This window comes from Phocoena sinus, chromosome 20, assembly GCF_008692025.1.
Source record: "Phocoena sinus isolate mPhoSin1 chromosome 20, mPhoSin1.pri, whole genome shotgun sequence".
NCBI lineage: Eukaryota > Metazoa > Chordata > Mammalia > Artiodactyla > Phocoenidae > Phocoena > Phocoena sinus.
This window is the reverse complement of record NC_045782.1, coordinates 9,459,254-9,473,832: the sequence shown is the minus strand read 5'-3', so window position 1 is coordinate 9,473,832 and position 14,579 is coordinate 9,459,254. Positions and strand designations below refer to the sequence as shown.

Below are 14,579 nucleotides of genomic sequence, written 5' to 3'. Positions count from 1 at the left end.
AAACGTTGGGCTACAGGAATGGGAGTGGGTGGTGGGGTGAGGGATGTCAGTGGAGTACTGCTAACTCCCTCCAGCCTAGCCTGGGGCTTCGGCCAAGCCTCTGGGAGTCCCTGATGGATGTCAGAGGAGCAGCAGTAGGATGTAGCTTCTTGGACTTGTCCACAGCAGCATGACTCCCTTTGGCTGCCCAAAGCCTCGGTGTCTGTGTTACAGTGTAAGGACCAGGCTCCACAGAGATGTGTGTCGTATGGCTTCTGCCTGCAGCCGTGGTGCCACTGAGCCCCAGGAGTGGACAGCTTGAGCAACCATAAAGAGCAGTGGAAATGAACACACTTGGTCACGACAGGTCACCATGCAGTCGTGTGTGTCAGCTGCAACAGGGAATGGCCTGCCCCGCGCACCTCCCAAGAACATCTAGTCTGCAGGGAAGGGAGTTATTATTCCCTCTGTAAATGAGTGAGTTTACTTTGTGGCTTTACCAAACTGTACCTTTGAGTTGGGACTGACCAAATCAAGTTTCCACGTTTACCTTGGAGCTCAGGTACAGCTCAACCATTCAGTAAACGTTTACTGACAGCCTGTGGTGCCACGTGGGTGCAGAGAAGAGACTGCGTCCTCACTCACAGCTAACAGTCATGGGTACGCACGCTATGTGCTCCTTAAACGCTGCACAGAAAACACACACGCTCATGCCTATTAAAAGGTTTATTTTCTTCTTTATGCTCAGAAGCAAAGAACTGGCCTTGCCCCCCAAAGGGTCTCATCCTGAAGGAATGGGAGGCAGAGATAGTGACAGGAGGGGGTGTTGGTGTGAGGTTGAATGTGGGAGCTCTTCCCCCCGCCCTTTCCCTACTGTCCTCTTCAGTGTCCCCCTCCAAAACATTTAGGTACAAACCCAGCTTGCCACCCACTGGGGGCTGGGGAAGCACAGCCGTAGTCAAAAAATTAATGCCCACGATCCATAAGAGATGGGTCCAGTGTGTATCTGGTGGGGGATAGGGGAGGGAGGCAGGGGAGGGGTTGGTTGAGGAAGCCGCTGGGTGGAGGGGAAAGGAAGAGAGGCTGGGATCCCCCCCGGTGACAGTGGGGGTCTTGGTCCTGCCCCTACGTCTCCCAGCACCATCCACGCCCTTCTTCCAGCCCCGTTTCCTAGCAGAACTGGTCGTCGTAGTCCTCGTCCTTCATCCCCTTCAGCCGAAGCCGGGCAAAGTCCTCAAACACGATGTCGTCATCTGTGGCATAGCTTGGTGGTGGAGAGGAGGGGTGAGGCGAGGGCTCTGGCCCTCCTTCTCCACCTCCCACACCCGTCCCGGAGACAGAGGTGCTGGGGCAGCCGCGGGGCTGGAGGTATTTGCAAGAAGGGACAGAGAAGGGGAGGTAATGGCAGCTCACATGGCTAAGTCCTCTCGATTGGATGCTTCAACCATCCCTCCCCCAAGAGAAAAACAATGAGGGGCAGAGGGTAGGTTTGAACATTACAGGAATCTCTATCCAAAGAGAGTCAAAGCTAGGAAGGTAGGGGGTGAGTCTCTTACTTGGTATCAAATTCAATGAGGTTGGTGTCCACAGGGGCATCTGTTTCAGGAGCAGCTGAGGGGAGGAGGAGAGTGGGGGGGTGGGGGGTTGCTGAAAGGACCGGCTTTTTCCTCCACTGGCCTTGCTTCAGGCCTTCCCTTGCGGGGCTTGGGCGGGTGGCAAGCTCACCTGACTGGGGTCTGGGGAGGGTGATGTGGTCATGGGGTTTGGGGTGCATAAGAACAAAAGGCAGTTCCACGGAGACATCCCTGGGGAGAGAGAGAGGCACGGTGATGAGATGACACTGCAGCGCCAGAGGAAAGCCCTGCGCCACCGCCCCACCCCAGCACTCACCCGCCTCGAGACACCACCAGCTTCACCTTGACCCTGTAGGACACCAGGATTCCCAGCACCTCCTTGTTGGCACCCTCCTTAACGCTGCAAGTGGGAGGAGGAGTTGGACCAGAGCGCATTGCCCTGCGCCCTAGGCTGGTCTTGTGTAAGGTACCCGGCTGCATCCTTCCTCTCATCTTCTCAGTTCTCTCCAGTAAAAGCCCAAGTCCTTGTGACCCAGCAGCCCTGCACTGTCTTGCTCTCCATTAGCCCTCTGACCTCACTTCCTGCTCCCACGCTGGCCTCAAGGCCTGCTGTGTGTGGTCGTGTACAGAGGTGCCAGTGTGGGTGAAATCCAGCCCACCCTTGGCGGAGCTGTTCCGAGAGGCACGGGGCCCGCAGAAGCCAGCAGTGGCTCTGCGGCCCCTCCTGCCGCCTCAGACACACGGGGCCGTCTGCCTCCGCGTCTTTGTGCCTGTAGTACCCTCTGCCCGGAGCACTCTTCCCCTGCGCATCCACAGTACCTACTTCCTTTATATCTTTCCTCAGAATTCACCTCTGGATTACGTGCCCGCCCCCCCGCGCCCCGACCGCGGCTTTATATCTCCTTTCTCTGCCTTGCTTTTTCTCCTCAACACCTATGACTAAACATGCCTTATATTTTGCCATTTATCTGATCTGTCTGGCCTCCGTCTCCGAGAACGTAAGAGATGTTTGGGGTCTGTTCTGTTCATCGATAGAGCCTGGCACACACCTGGCGTGGAACGAGTGTCTGTCTCCTGTGCTGCAGGATTCCCCTCCCCCAGCCCCCCCTCACATGGTGCTGGATGCCAGGTTGGTGTCCTCGTGCTTGAGCTTCCCGTCCAGGGCGAGACCGCGCTTCTCCCGGTTGTTGCTGAGCAGGGGGGTTATGGTGTACACCTTACAGAACGTGGAACTGGGCGACACCTGGTCACTGGGGGATGGGGACAAGAGAGCGAGACTCTGGGGGCGCAGATGGGGTGAGGGGGCAGCTCCCACCCCCAGCAGCTTCTCCCCGGTCACTAGCCCCTGCCCTCTTTGGGCACACGTCACAGGGAGGAGGTTTTGGCTCGACCTGCTCAATAAAATGAGCAGCTCGGAGCCACTCAGCTGGAGGGAATGCCCTTGTAAGTGGAGACAGTTCGGGAAGAATTGCCCCCCAACCTCACGTTCCCTGGGCCTACTCTTCTCCCCTGAGGTTGGGACCCAGGGCTGTTGTGCTACTCACTCTTGTTCGATCTGAGCCACAGGACACTTGTACTGGGCGGTGCTGAAGAGGCAGATGTCGGCGTACTGTCTCACTGTGGGGTGGGGTAGGGCCAAGCAGCTCCACATGGAGTGCCGGCAGCCCCCGCCCCCCAACTCCAGACCCAGGCAAGGGCCCTGGCCCCAGCGCATCACCGCCCCTGCCCCTCTGATGACCCGCACCCTCCCCCTAGCAGTAAACCCCACCCCCATCTCATCCTGGGACAGACAGCCTGAGTCCTTTGAGCCCCTCGGGTCTCCCCACTGGGCTATGTCCTGGGGCTGAGCTGATGCCTGAGGCCACATTTGCAGCAACTCCCTCCCCTAAGACACTTTTCCAACCCCCATGTCCTACCAGAGACTTTGATCTTCTTGACAGTCTTGGTGGAGTTGTTGGTGACGTGGACATTGACATTGAGGGGCTCCCCATGGTAGTACAGCTTTTGAGTGGGGGGGTCAGGTTAATCGGATCTTTTTTCACTGGTCCCATTATTAGTGTGCCCCCTGACACACACACACACACACACACACACACACACACACACGTTGCTAGGCCTCCTCCCTCTAAACCCAAGCCCACCCCCAGCTAAGGTGGCCTCCTTTAAAAACACCATCCTGACATGTGGCTTCACCCCTCCCCCCCGGGTCTGCAGCAGCTGGGTCCCCACCCCACCTCCTTGTCCAGGGAAGCCTCAAGGTGGAGGGACCGGTCAGACATGAGGAAGTGGCGTGTGGTTTCAGCCGAAGGCTGGGGGCCGGGTTTCTCTGGGGCAAACTGCACCTTTCGGATCACCAGACGCACGGAGTTCCTGGGGGCAGAGATGAGGGGTGAGAGGGTCAGTCCTCAGATGCCCAGACACTGGCTCTCGCCTCCCACAGGGGCCTGGGGCTCCTGGGACCCAGAGGGAATGGTCAGACCTGAGGGGATGTTGCTTCTCTCACCTTTTGTGGCTTTTCTCTTCTAGTGATTTGGCACAGAAGGCTCGAATCTCAAAGTCTACCCCACAGGCCTTGGGAGGGGGAGAAAAGGTCACATCTTACACAAGGCCTCTGCCACTGCCGCCACTCCCTTCCTTCCCACTTCCCTGTCTTGGCCATGGACTCTTGCCCATCATGGTCTGAGGAGCGTAGGGCCTGGGTCTTCCGCCTCTGCCTCCCCGAGGCCCGGCCCGGCAGAGGCTCGGTCCTCGCTGCACAAGGTGAGCCCCTCTACTCAGGGCCGTGCAGGTCAAGAGCAGGAGGCGTCGCAACTGAACAGTGACCATTCCATACACCCACTGCCATCGGGGACATTTCCCTATCCTTAGTCCCACCCTGACGCCTCCTCCCGCCCCCCGGTGTGTCCCCTGGCTCTTGCTGGACCCTGTTCCTCCCGTACCTTCCCTGTGTCCTCTGGGCCTGGTTGCAGGGTGACGGAGCAGGGCAGGTTCTGGGGTATCTGTGGCAGAAGAAAAGAGTTCAATTCTTCCAGAAAGTCCCAGAATCTTCCTCCCAATCTCAACTTAAGAGGTTGGAGGACTCCTGGAGAAGAGAAAGGAAAAAGGAAGGGGCCCCGGGGGGAGGCAAAGAGGCAAGGGCTTCCTGAGTGCAGGGTGACCCTGAAGCGGGGGTTCTAGGGTCCCTCCTCACTGTTTCTCCCAGACCTGCCCTTAACAGGTGCCTCACCCCCCCCACACCACCCCCAACACAGGACCAGACGCCTTGCTCTGCAGAGGGTGGGGGTGTCCTCACTGTGAAAAAAAAGGGGTGGGCATGCTTGCCCAGCTTCCTCAGCAGCCGGTCCTGCAGGCGGGTGGGGGGCCGGGGCGGGTTGGGCGTTGGGGGGAAGGCCTGGTAGTTGGCGATGAACAGGTCCTTGCGGAAGGACAGGCCCAGCACATCCAGGTCTTCGCGGCCATAGCGGAAGGCACAGGTGAGGGTCACAAACACTGGCAAAGGTGGGCAAGGTAGGGTGGTCAGGAGCCCCCCTCCCACAGTCCCCTCACCTCCTAGCAGCAGCTGCTCCTTCCTCAGCAGCATAAAACCTGCCTGAATCCTACTCCTGGCTTCTGCCTCGGCCCTCCATCTCCCCAGGGCCCCTCTCAATGCCAGCCCATTTCATTTCCCCACCTCCCTCTTTCCCTCCCTCCCCTGGGGCCCCTGGACTCAGGGCCAGTACCTTTGCGGTCCTTCAAGTAGTCAGGGTCCACTAGCACCACGCCATCTGGGAAGGGGACACATGAGCTCAGTTCCTGTCAGGGCCTCTCCTCCATTCCTGGGCCCAGGAACTTCCTCCCCTCTTGGGGCACACGGTGCCACTTTCTGGGCACACTTACCTACAGGATCCACTTTGTCCAGGTGATCTACAAAGTCCCGCTTGCCCAGGTACACGGTGAGCTGAGGATGCAGAGGGGTCACAGGGAAGATTGGGTAGGCGGGTGGCAGGGCTTCAGAGCCCTCAGAAGTGGCTGCCCTGACCCTGGTCTTCCCAGGCTGGGGTATCTGAAGGAGTTTCTCCTGGTTTCCTCCCAGTGGGGTTGGAAGAGGAGAGTGGTGGGCTTTGCCGGACTAGCCAATCTTGAGGCTTTTTAACTGCTCCCTAATATCTTTTCGCACTTCTGAACACCAGTCGGGTATATGTGTGTGCGTGGGTCCAGGAGGACCTGGCGCTCGGCAGGCAGTTAGAGAGCCTCACTGCATGTCCTCAAGGACTTCTGGGATAAACAGGCCATAGCCTGGGGGGATGTTATCTGTTCCCAGCCCCAGGCACCCGTGGGTTGGCTCCTAAGTGAGCTTCCGGCCCCTCCCCCTTGGTCTCACTTAGGGACCCAAACTGAACTGAGCCTGTCCCCACCCAGCCCTGTTGCTGGCTCAGGCCTTTGCGGCAAGGGGCTTCAGGAGGGAAGGAAGTTGGCTCTTAGCTGTCACAGGAAGTGGGGAGCTTGGGGTTGAGGACTGTCTAGGGGCAGGCTGGGCCTTGTGAGGGCCCAGGGAGGGTTGGGAGAAGCACTGTGGGAGACTCACCTTGCAGTTGGGACTCGACTTCTTGAAGACCCTAACAAAACAGAAAGGGAAACCTCACTGCCTCCCTCAGACTCAGCAGGGACCCCAGTGCCAGGACCTTGTCCCTCCCAGCCTGAGAAGCAGAGGTCACCCGAGATTCCTGCCTGGAGGCTTTGGGGCCTTACCTAGCCCTACCTGTTCCCACTTCTTCCCAGAAGGAAAGGTAACCAGAGGTCCTTAATACTCCCAGCATGGCAGCCCCTCAAAGCTGGTTGCCATGTCAACGCCCCCCCCACCCCCCCGTAGTTCCCCTCCTCCCATGGCAGTGGCCACTGGTTGCCAGAGGAACCACTCAGGCTCTTCCCAGAGGACCTCCCCCAGGGGAACCTGAATGGACAGGTTGCAGTAGTGTCTGTGTAAGGCCTAACTCTCTTTCCATCTCTGGTCTCCACCTCCCACAAGAGCTGGAGTACTTGAAAGAGCAATGGCTCTAAAATGGTTTCTATTATGGGCAGTACCTAAGTGTGACCCTACTCTCCATTAACCTCCAACTGTCCCCGTCTCTGATCTCAGCAGCTTAAAAGCGTATTTGTCTTTCAAGGCCCAGCTCAGATATCACCTCCTTTAGAAAGCAGATCCAGCCCAGACTCTGGTCACTCCCTTTTTTGGGATTCCTGTCACACGTTGTTTATGCTTTACCTATGGTGTGATAGCGTGCAAGGGCAGTTAGCTGTGTATCATCTATCTCACCAGATAGACCGTGAACAGCAGAGGCCTTATTAATTTGGGTGTCCCCAGCACAGCACCAGCCATGAGACAAACACGGTGATGCTGGCTAACGTTTATTGGATGAATGGTCTATGCTCAGTACTGTTGCAAGTATTTCACGTGTGTTATCTCATTTAACACTCTTAGCAACCCAATGATGGGAGATCCTAATGTTCCTATTTTACAGGTGAGGAGACTGAGGCACAGGAGAGGTCAAATATTTTACCTAAGGTCACAGAGAGTAAATGGTGGAATTTGGGTGCAAACAGGTATTCTGGCTCTTCATCACTAAACTATTGTACTATCCTGCCTCTGTTATTGGCATTAGGTTTGTTGGAGTGAAGGAGATTCACTTTCCAGTTGCTGAAACAATCGAAGCCTGGACTCCACCCATTGCTGGGAGGGTAGGGAGGTGTCTGGCAGCCCCTGTGTCCTGGCCACTGTGGGCCTATTCTTTGCTGCACCATCTTGCTCCTCCCAATCCACTCTGCCTCCGTAGTGATATCTGTGAAGGGTCCCCAGGTAGCAGAAATTGAAATCCTGCCAAGTGGCCCATCCCTCCCCTAACTCCACCACCCCAGTTTTTGCTATAACAACTTCACATGCCCCTTCTTCCCAGAAGGCCAAGCTATCCAAAGACTATAAGGCATAGGGTATGGAGGCCCCCAGGTATCCCCATCTGATAAAGAAGAGCAAACATTGGTAAGGTGGCAGCTAGGATAACCACCCTATCTCCTGTCCCCACTTGGGGGCTGACTGCTGTGGCATCCTCCAGCTCTCCCTCCCCTTTGCTTCTGGTTTTCCTCTTTGTCCTAGTGTTTCTTCCTATTAGGAGTACTGGCAGAGGGTTGGGACAGCCACAATCCGTTGGACAACTGGAGTGTGGCTCTGGGGTAATTGCCCTGAAGTAGCTGCAGGGCACCTGCCCTTTAGATTCTAACCCAGCCAGCCTCCTGCGGGCTAGGGAGGAGCAGTGTGTATACTGAGGTTGGCATGACCAGAGAGGTACCCAGTGAGGGGGCAGGGGGCAGCAGAAGCAGATGCCCCTTCACACTTCCTGCTATTCTCTCCATTTCCTGTGGCCCAGAATTTGATGGGGGTGGGAGGAATTGTGCCAAGTCAGCAGTCCCCCTTTGGTCCATCCGTCCCCCTCCCTGAACCACATAACGGAAATCTGGGGCCTCCCTCAAGTCAGCAACTTCCCCTTTCTCTGTGTTTAACCCCTAATCCAGGACACCAATCCTCCCTCCGATCATCTCTCCAATATCAGTTGACTTGGTGCTCACAAACCTATGCTTTCCTACTCTACGGGTCGGGGGGTGGTAGGGCTGGTAAAATTTTTTCGCGGAACAAGTGACAAACCAGAACCAGGCCCCCATTCCTGATCCTCTCCGGAGAGAAGCAAATAGCCCCAGTTTTTTTCCTCTTTTGCTCCTGCTCTCCAGGGATTCAGGCGTTCACCCACTGCCCCCTTGGGGGTGTTGGGTCACAACAGGAAGTGGATTTTGCTAGAGACCAAAAAACAGAACTCGGGGTGTCAGTGGAAGGAAGGAGCCTCGATTGCACAGAAAACATCCGGGGAGTGGATGGCGTGCCCAGGGCAGATACAGCTTCCCCTCACCCCCGGGAAGAGGGGTAAGGCCCAGAATCGGGGAGGGTCGCCAAGCACTCTGCTCCACCAAGATGAAGCTGTTGCTCCTAGCAACCCGGGGGAAGGCAGAAGTTTGGAAGCGGAGCCACCCGGCCCTTGGGACAGGTTGGGGCAGCCCGACTGCCTGTGGGTTACTGGACAGGAGGCTTTCCAGTGGCCCGGAACGAGTCTAGGGGGGGGATCCCGTCCTGGCATCCAGCCTGCCCATACCCGTCCCCTCGGGGCCGGCCACCTGCTCCGCCCTCCTCCGCCCCTGCATCGTAGCCTGTACTGGAGTCGTCCGGCCCCCACATGTCTGCGAGAACCCAGATGCAGGTTTCCTGATCCCCTTCAGCCCTCGCTTTCTGCATGGGCTGTGGCATGCGTTCCCCTCATCATCCCCGATGACCTAGGCGTGCGGCCCCGGATGGCTGTCCCCTAGGGACCCAGGAGTCCGACCCCCGGATTCTCTCCCCCGGGTTCCTGTCTGGGGACCGTCCCGGCACCCGCCCCGAGCCGCCGCCCACGTCCGGCTGCGTGGCCCCACCTCTCTTACCTGGTCCCGGGTTTCTCCCCCATGGTGCGCGCGCCCGCCGCCCGCCCGGTTCGCGGCTAGCTCGCAGCCTCCTAGCCCGCTGCCAGGTCCCTGCTCCTCCCCGCGCCACTGCGCACGCGCGCCCCCGCTCTTTCTCCACTCCCCCCTCCCCTCCTTTCCCCCGCGCCTCGGATCCTGGGGAACTGGGGCCAGATGCGTCAGCCCGGATCGCGCGCGCCACGGCGCTGCCCGCCCTCTCTTCACAGACACGCGCGGTGATTGGCTCCACCCGCTCCCTCAGCACTCCAGCCCCACCCTTCCCGAAGGATCCCTAGCTGGCGCGCGCTGTCCCTACACCCTGCTCTTCCCGCCCATCTCTCCGCCCCTCCGCACCCGCTTAGGAACTGATTTGGCCTCCTCAAACGAAGGCGCCCGCCTTCCAAGAGATTAAAGCCCTCTGATTGGTTCCCTGCATCCAGGACCTTGCAGGGGTCCCCTCCCCTTTGTTTGCTTTCTCAGTGGCGGTGGAGGAGAAGGCGGTGGTGGGGGCGGTGCAGGAGCTCAAGCACAGTCTAGGAAGGAGGATGAGGGGAGGCACACGTGGGTGAACGGTTCCAGTTGCGTGATGCTCGCCTATGGCGCGCCTCTCACCCTCTCACCCCAGAGCTTGTAGCCGTCTTTGGCCCGCCCTCCCGCTTCTTTATTGTGGTGTGTCAGCTCCCCCTGGTGTCTGTCTTTGATCTTTGCAGGGTTACTTTTCCTAATTTCTCTTAACCACCCTTCTCCATCCGTTCATCAAAGCTAACATCCATTCATGCACGCCTGCATCCATCCATGCCTATTTTGTGCTAATCACTATGCTAGGAGATGGGGACCCAGACATGAAGTTACATGGCCCCTGCCTTCCTCGTATGGTTGAGGAGACATATAAAGAGGTATTATGATTCTAGGAATGCTATAATAGAGGTATGACTCAGAAGACAAAGTGACTCCCAGCGCTTGACTGGGGGAGGGATGGAGGCAGTGCAGGCTGTCCAGAGGAGGGGACATTTGAGGACAATCTTTCTGAAGGGTGGGCAGAAGTTGAGAAAGGGTTTTCCAAAGAGAGAGAAAGGCAAGGGGCACATCCTGTTCTGAGGTGTCTGTGGGGTTAGAGGGCAGGAGAGATAAGGCTGAGGAGGATGGCTGGAACAGGAGTGTGAAGGATATTGTATAGCAGGTAAAGGAGTGAGACAGGGGCCTCTCGTGGAGGAGGACACATGGATCCAGTAGTGGTTTTTTTTAAGCCAAGGGGTGGCTTAAAATCTTCCTAAAGGATGAGATTTCTCCTTTAGGAAGATAATTCTGGGCAGTGTGGAGGGTGGAGGGTGGAGGGAGTGGGGCACGGCTGTTGTAGATGAAAACTAGTCAAGGAGAGATGATGAACAATAGAGTGGAAGGGAGAAAGGGGGCCAGGCTGAAGAGTCATTTTTAGGGCAAAATTGAGCGGACTGGGGGAGGATGATGGATGATGGACATTCCTAGACTTAAGGAGCTAACGTATTCTCTTTCTTCCATCTCTTTCCCCATACTCCCCTGTCTCCCCCAAATGAACTAACTTCACCCTTCTCCCTCCACTTTTCTGTGCAACAAAAAGTAATGTGCACAACAAGTTTCTGAAATCATCTTTAAGGTTCAAATACAGGCTTACTAACCAGCTGCTACTTCCCCACCCCCAGTTCTCCCACCACCTTCTAAGCTCACTCTTCACACCTTTCGAGCTTTAGCTCATGCATTTCTTTTTTTTTTTTTTTTTTGCGGTACGCAGGCCTCCCACCGCTGTGGCCTCTCCTGCTGCAGAGCACAGGCTCCGGACGCGCAGGCCCAGCGGCCATGGCTCACGGGCCCAGCCGCTCCACGGCATGTGGGATCCTCCCGGACCGGGGCACGAACCCGCGTCCCCTGCACCGGCAGGCGGACTCTCAACCACTGCGCCACCAGGGAAGCCCCATGCATTTCTTTTAAACTCATGAATCACTTTTGTCAAAGGGTCATGACCAGTAGGTAATGAGATCTATATTGCTACATATCTAAAGTGATTTTGGAGCTGAAAGGTAGTGGTCTGCATGGCATTAAAGCTACTGTATTTAAAAAAAATACTAATATAAAGACAACTTTAGAATATTAAAGAAGGCTGGAAAGAATGAAAGAGATACACCATATAATCACAGTGGGAAAAACCATCATTATAAAGACATCATTTCTCATATTGCCTATACATTTAATGCTGTATCAAAATAATAATGAGACTTTATTGAGGGGGGAACCGGATTCTAAACATTATCAAAAGAATCAACTTTCACATATAGTCAGGAAAATTCTGAAAAATTGGAGTGAAGCAGGCATTTGTCTTACCAGATAATTTGTTATGTTATGATAATTAAAATAGTGTTATTGGGGCAATCATACTAAATGTGGCGATGAAACAGAATAGGGTGTCCAGATACACACCCACATGGTAGTATTTCAAGTCCATGGAGAAATAATGGCAGATCCACTGGATAGGGTTGGGACAATTGGCTATCCATTTGGGGAAAAAAGTTGTATCTCTCACACCTTAAACAAAATGAATTCTAAATGGTTTAAGATCTAAATGCACAGAATAAAACTATAAAACGATTAGGAGAAAATACATGAGAATATTTTTATAACCTTGGAGGTTAGGGAAAGCCTCACAAGATATCAGACCCCAGGGCTTAAAATAATAACAGCTTACACTTTATGTACGGTATCTACCATGTGCCAAACATTGTTCCAAGCATTTTACAAATATCAACTCATTTAATCCTCACAAGCCTATGAGTGAATGTTCTACAATATCCCCACTTCATAGATAAAGAAGGGGAGGCACAGTTAAGTAACTTGCAGACTCACACAACTTGCAAGAAGCAAAGCTGGTGTTTAAACCCTGCAGTCTAGCTCCAGAGTCTGTGCCCTTAATCATAACACCTTACTTGAAAAAGGCTAAGAAATTTAAAAATAACAAAATAAAAAGGCAAATTGGAAAAAATCCCTTGCAACCTTGCAACACAGATAACAGTCAAGAATACGTTCCCTCATCTACAAAGAGTCCCTACAAATTAATAAGATAAACAACCCAATAGAAAAAGGGGTAAAAGTTATGGAAAGATAATTAATAAAGAAGGAACACAAGTGTCTACTAAACATATGAAGTTACTCCATTTCACTAATGAAACAAAAGAAATTGAAAGAAGGAGATATTCTTCTTTATTATTGAGTAGACAAAATTTAAAAATAAACCTAGTTTTGGGATGATGTATAAACTAGAGAACACTGTTCTACATGGTTGGCAGGGGCGTTAATCGATGCAAACTTTCTAGAGGACATTTTGCTTAGTTCTTGCCAAAATTAAAAAAGGCATTTTCTTACATCCAAAACTCATTCATTTATTCACTCAACAAATATTTACTGAGCACTTTTTATGTGCCAGGTACTACTGTTCTAGGGGATGAGGATAAAATAGTGAAGATGACAAGACCCTTCTCATGGGGTCTGTATTTTAGACAGAAGAAACAGTCAGTGAGGACTTCCCTGGAGGTGCAGTGGTTAAGAATCCGCCTGCCAATGCAGGGGACATGGGTTCGAGCCCTGGTCTGGGAAGATCCCACATGCCACGGAGCAACTAGGCCCGTGCACCACAACTTCTGAGCCTGCGCTCTAGAGCCCGCGAGCCAAAACTACTGAAGCCTGTGTGCCTAGAGCCCGTGCTCTGCAACAAGAGAAGCCACCGCAGTGAGAAGCACACGCACCGCAACGAAGAGTAGGCCCCGCTCACCGCAATTAGAGAAAGCCCACGCGCAGCAATGAAGACCCAACGCAGCCAAAAAAACAAAAAAAACACAACAGTCAGTGAATAAGTAAGAAAATAAATTTTGGATAGTGCGATGAGCTGTAAAAAAAATTAAATAGGGTAATGTGATAGAGGGTGATCGGGGTGAGAGTGGGAACTTCTTAAAAAGGAGCCCTTTCTGAGGATGGCCAGATGGCGTCAGTCATACAGAGTCAAAGGAACGTTTCTCCAGGCATGTGCCAAGGCACTGAGGTGGGAATGGGCTTGCCAGAGGACAGAAAGTAGGCTAGTGTGGCTCAAGGATAGGGAAAGAGAGGGAGAGTGACTTATGTGGTATGTGTTGAGGTCACAGGTGGGTATGGGTCGGATCGTGGGGATTCTAGTAGGCCAAGGTGAAAAGATGGGATTTCATTCACATGATATTTGGAAGCCACTGAAGGGCTTTAAGCAGGGAGAGACAAGGACTGACTTCCATCTGAAAAGACAACTCTGGTTGCTGCGTGGAGAAGGGAGTACAAAGGGCCAAAAGGGGAGCAGGGAGAGCAATGAAGAGGCCACTGCAGGAGGCTAGCATAAGAGGCCAGGTGAGAGAGAATGGTTACTTGGCCCAGAGTGTCACTGGAGATGGAGAAATAGAGAAAAATGAACCCTACTGGGTAGTATATTTTGGAGGCAGAATGCCAGGACTTGAAGAAGGATTAGATAAAGTGCAATAAAAGAGGAAAAAAGATCACCCTTGCATTTGAATCTGGGATTTGAATTTTATTAGATTCAAATTATTAAGATTTTGTGTACAAAAAAATGCACAGAAGTATCAGGATGTTCATTAAAGTGTTTATATTAAAAAAAAAAAGTGTATTAGTGAAAAAACTGGAGCAGTTGGAAGTACTCAGCAAAAGAATTGTGAACTCGTGGTGCGCCCATTTCATTGTACCGCGCCGCTTAAAAAACGGCGTAAAGTTGCCCACAATATATATCGAGTGACAAAAGCCAAGTACAGGGCTTCCCTGGTGGTGCAGTGGTTGGGCGTCCGCCTGCCGATGTGGGGTAGGCGGGTTCTTACCCCGGTCCGGGAGGATCCCACGTGCCACGGAGCGGCTGGGCCCGTGGGCCGTGGCCGCTGAGCCTGGGTGTCCGGAGCCTGTACTCCGCGGCGGGAGAGGCCACAGCAGTGAGAGGCCCACGTACCGCAAAAAAAAAAAAGCCAAGTACAGACCCCGCTCTTGTAAAATATACTCTGTATTTATGTGTTTGTGCATAGACTAATATTAGGAAAGTATACACATTACTGAGGGAAGGACTTGGGGGGGAGGGAAGTTTCTCTTTTTATTTTATGCCCTCTTTATTGTTTGAATTTGTATTTGCAAGGCACGTGTATTGTATCATTTCTGTCGTTGTAAATGTAGTTAACAATATCTATGATTTCAGACAACGAGGCCAGGCCGGTGATGCCTAGATTCAAAGTGTCCTGAGATTACGCTACGTTAAAGGCTAGCTTTTGGACTACGGCGCCTGTAGTCCTGACCACGTGTTCTTTAACCGCCACTGGTCCGGCCTCCCGCCCTCGACCCAGCCCACCGACCAGGCCTTGACACCCTGGGAACTACACACCCACAGCTGGGTCGCCCCGGCCCTTCCACGCCGCGCATGCTCCCTCCCAGCCGGCGAGCGGACTGCAAAGCGCAGGACCAAGGCCCCCT

The 14,579-nt window shown here is 53.8% G+C and overlaps 1 protein-coding gene across 3 annotated transcripts; it reads right to left on the bottom strand.

Annotated features, from left to right (window-relative positions):
* Positions 1–690: 690 nt before the first annotated feature.
* On the bottom strand, positions 691–9,265 carry ARRB2 (arrestin beta 2). Of its 3 annotated transcripts, none has more exons than XM_032617324.1 (15): positions 9,051–9,265; positions 6,118–6,148; positions 5,430–5,490; positions 5,273–5,317; positions 4,846–5,042; positions 4,493–4,552; positions 4,057–4,124; positions 3,788–3,923; positions 3,470–3,554; positions 3,098–3,170; positions 2,666–2,803; positions 1,870–1,953; positions 1,705–1,784; positions 1,536–1,626; positions 691–1,243 (listed from the first exon to the last, which is right to left on the bottom strand). In XM_032617324.1, the coding sequence occupies exons 1-15, from the start codon at positions 9,071–9,073 to the stop codon at positions 1,150–1,152; spliced, it is 1,266 nt and encodes a 421-aa protein (XP_032473215.1). In that variant the 5' UTR covers positions 9,074–9,265; the 3' UTR covers positions 691–1,149. The 3 variants fall into 3 exon arrangements, with proteins under 3 accessions (XP_032473215.1, XP_032473216.1, XP_032473217.1); XM_032617325.1 differs by having other exon boundaries at positions 1,536–1,590; positions 9,051–9,184; XM_032617326.1 differs by having other exon boundaries at positions 1,536–1,590; positions 4,846–5,000; positions 9,051–9,184.
* Positions 9,266–14,579: the final 5,314 nt, after the last annotated feature.

Bases quoted from the DNA above. Each gene is read 5' to 3' on its own strand.
- ARRB2 (XM_032617324.1), bottom strand. From the start codon at position 9,073: ATGGGGGAGAAACCCGGGACCAG. The intron at 3,555-3,787 runs GTGGGGTGGGGA...CCCACTCAAAAG, and splicing joins AGGCTTCCCTGGACAAGGAG to CTGTACTACCATGGGGAGCC. The intron at 1,244-1,535 runs GTAAGAGACTCA...TCCACCACCAAG, and splicing joins CTCATTGAATTTGATACCAA to CTATGCCACAGATGACGACA.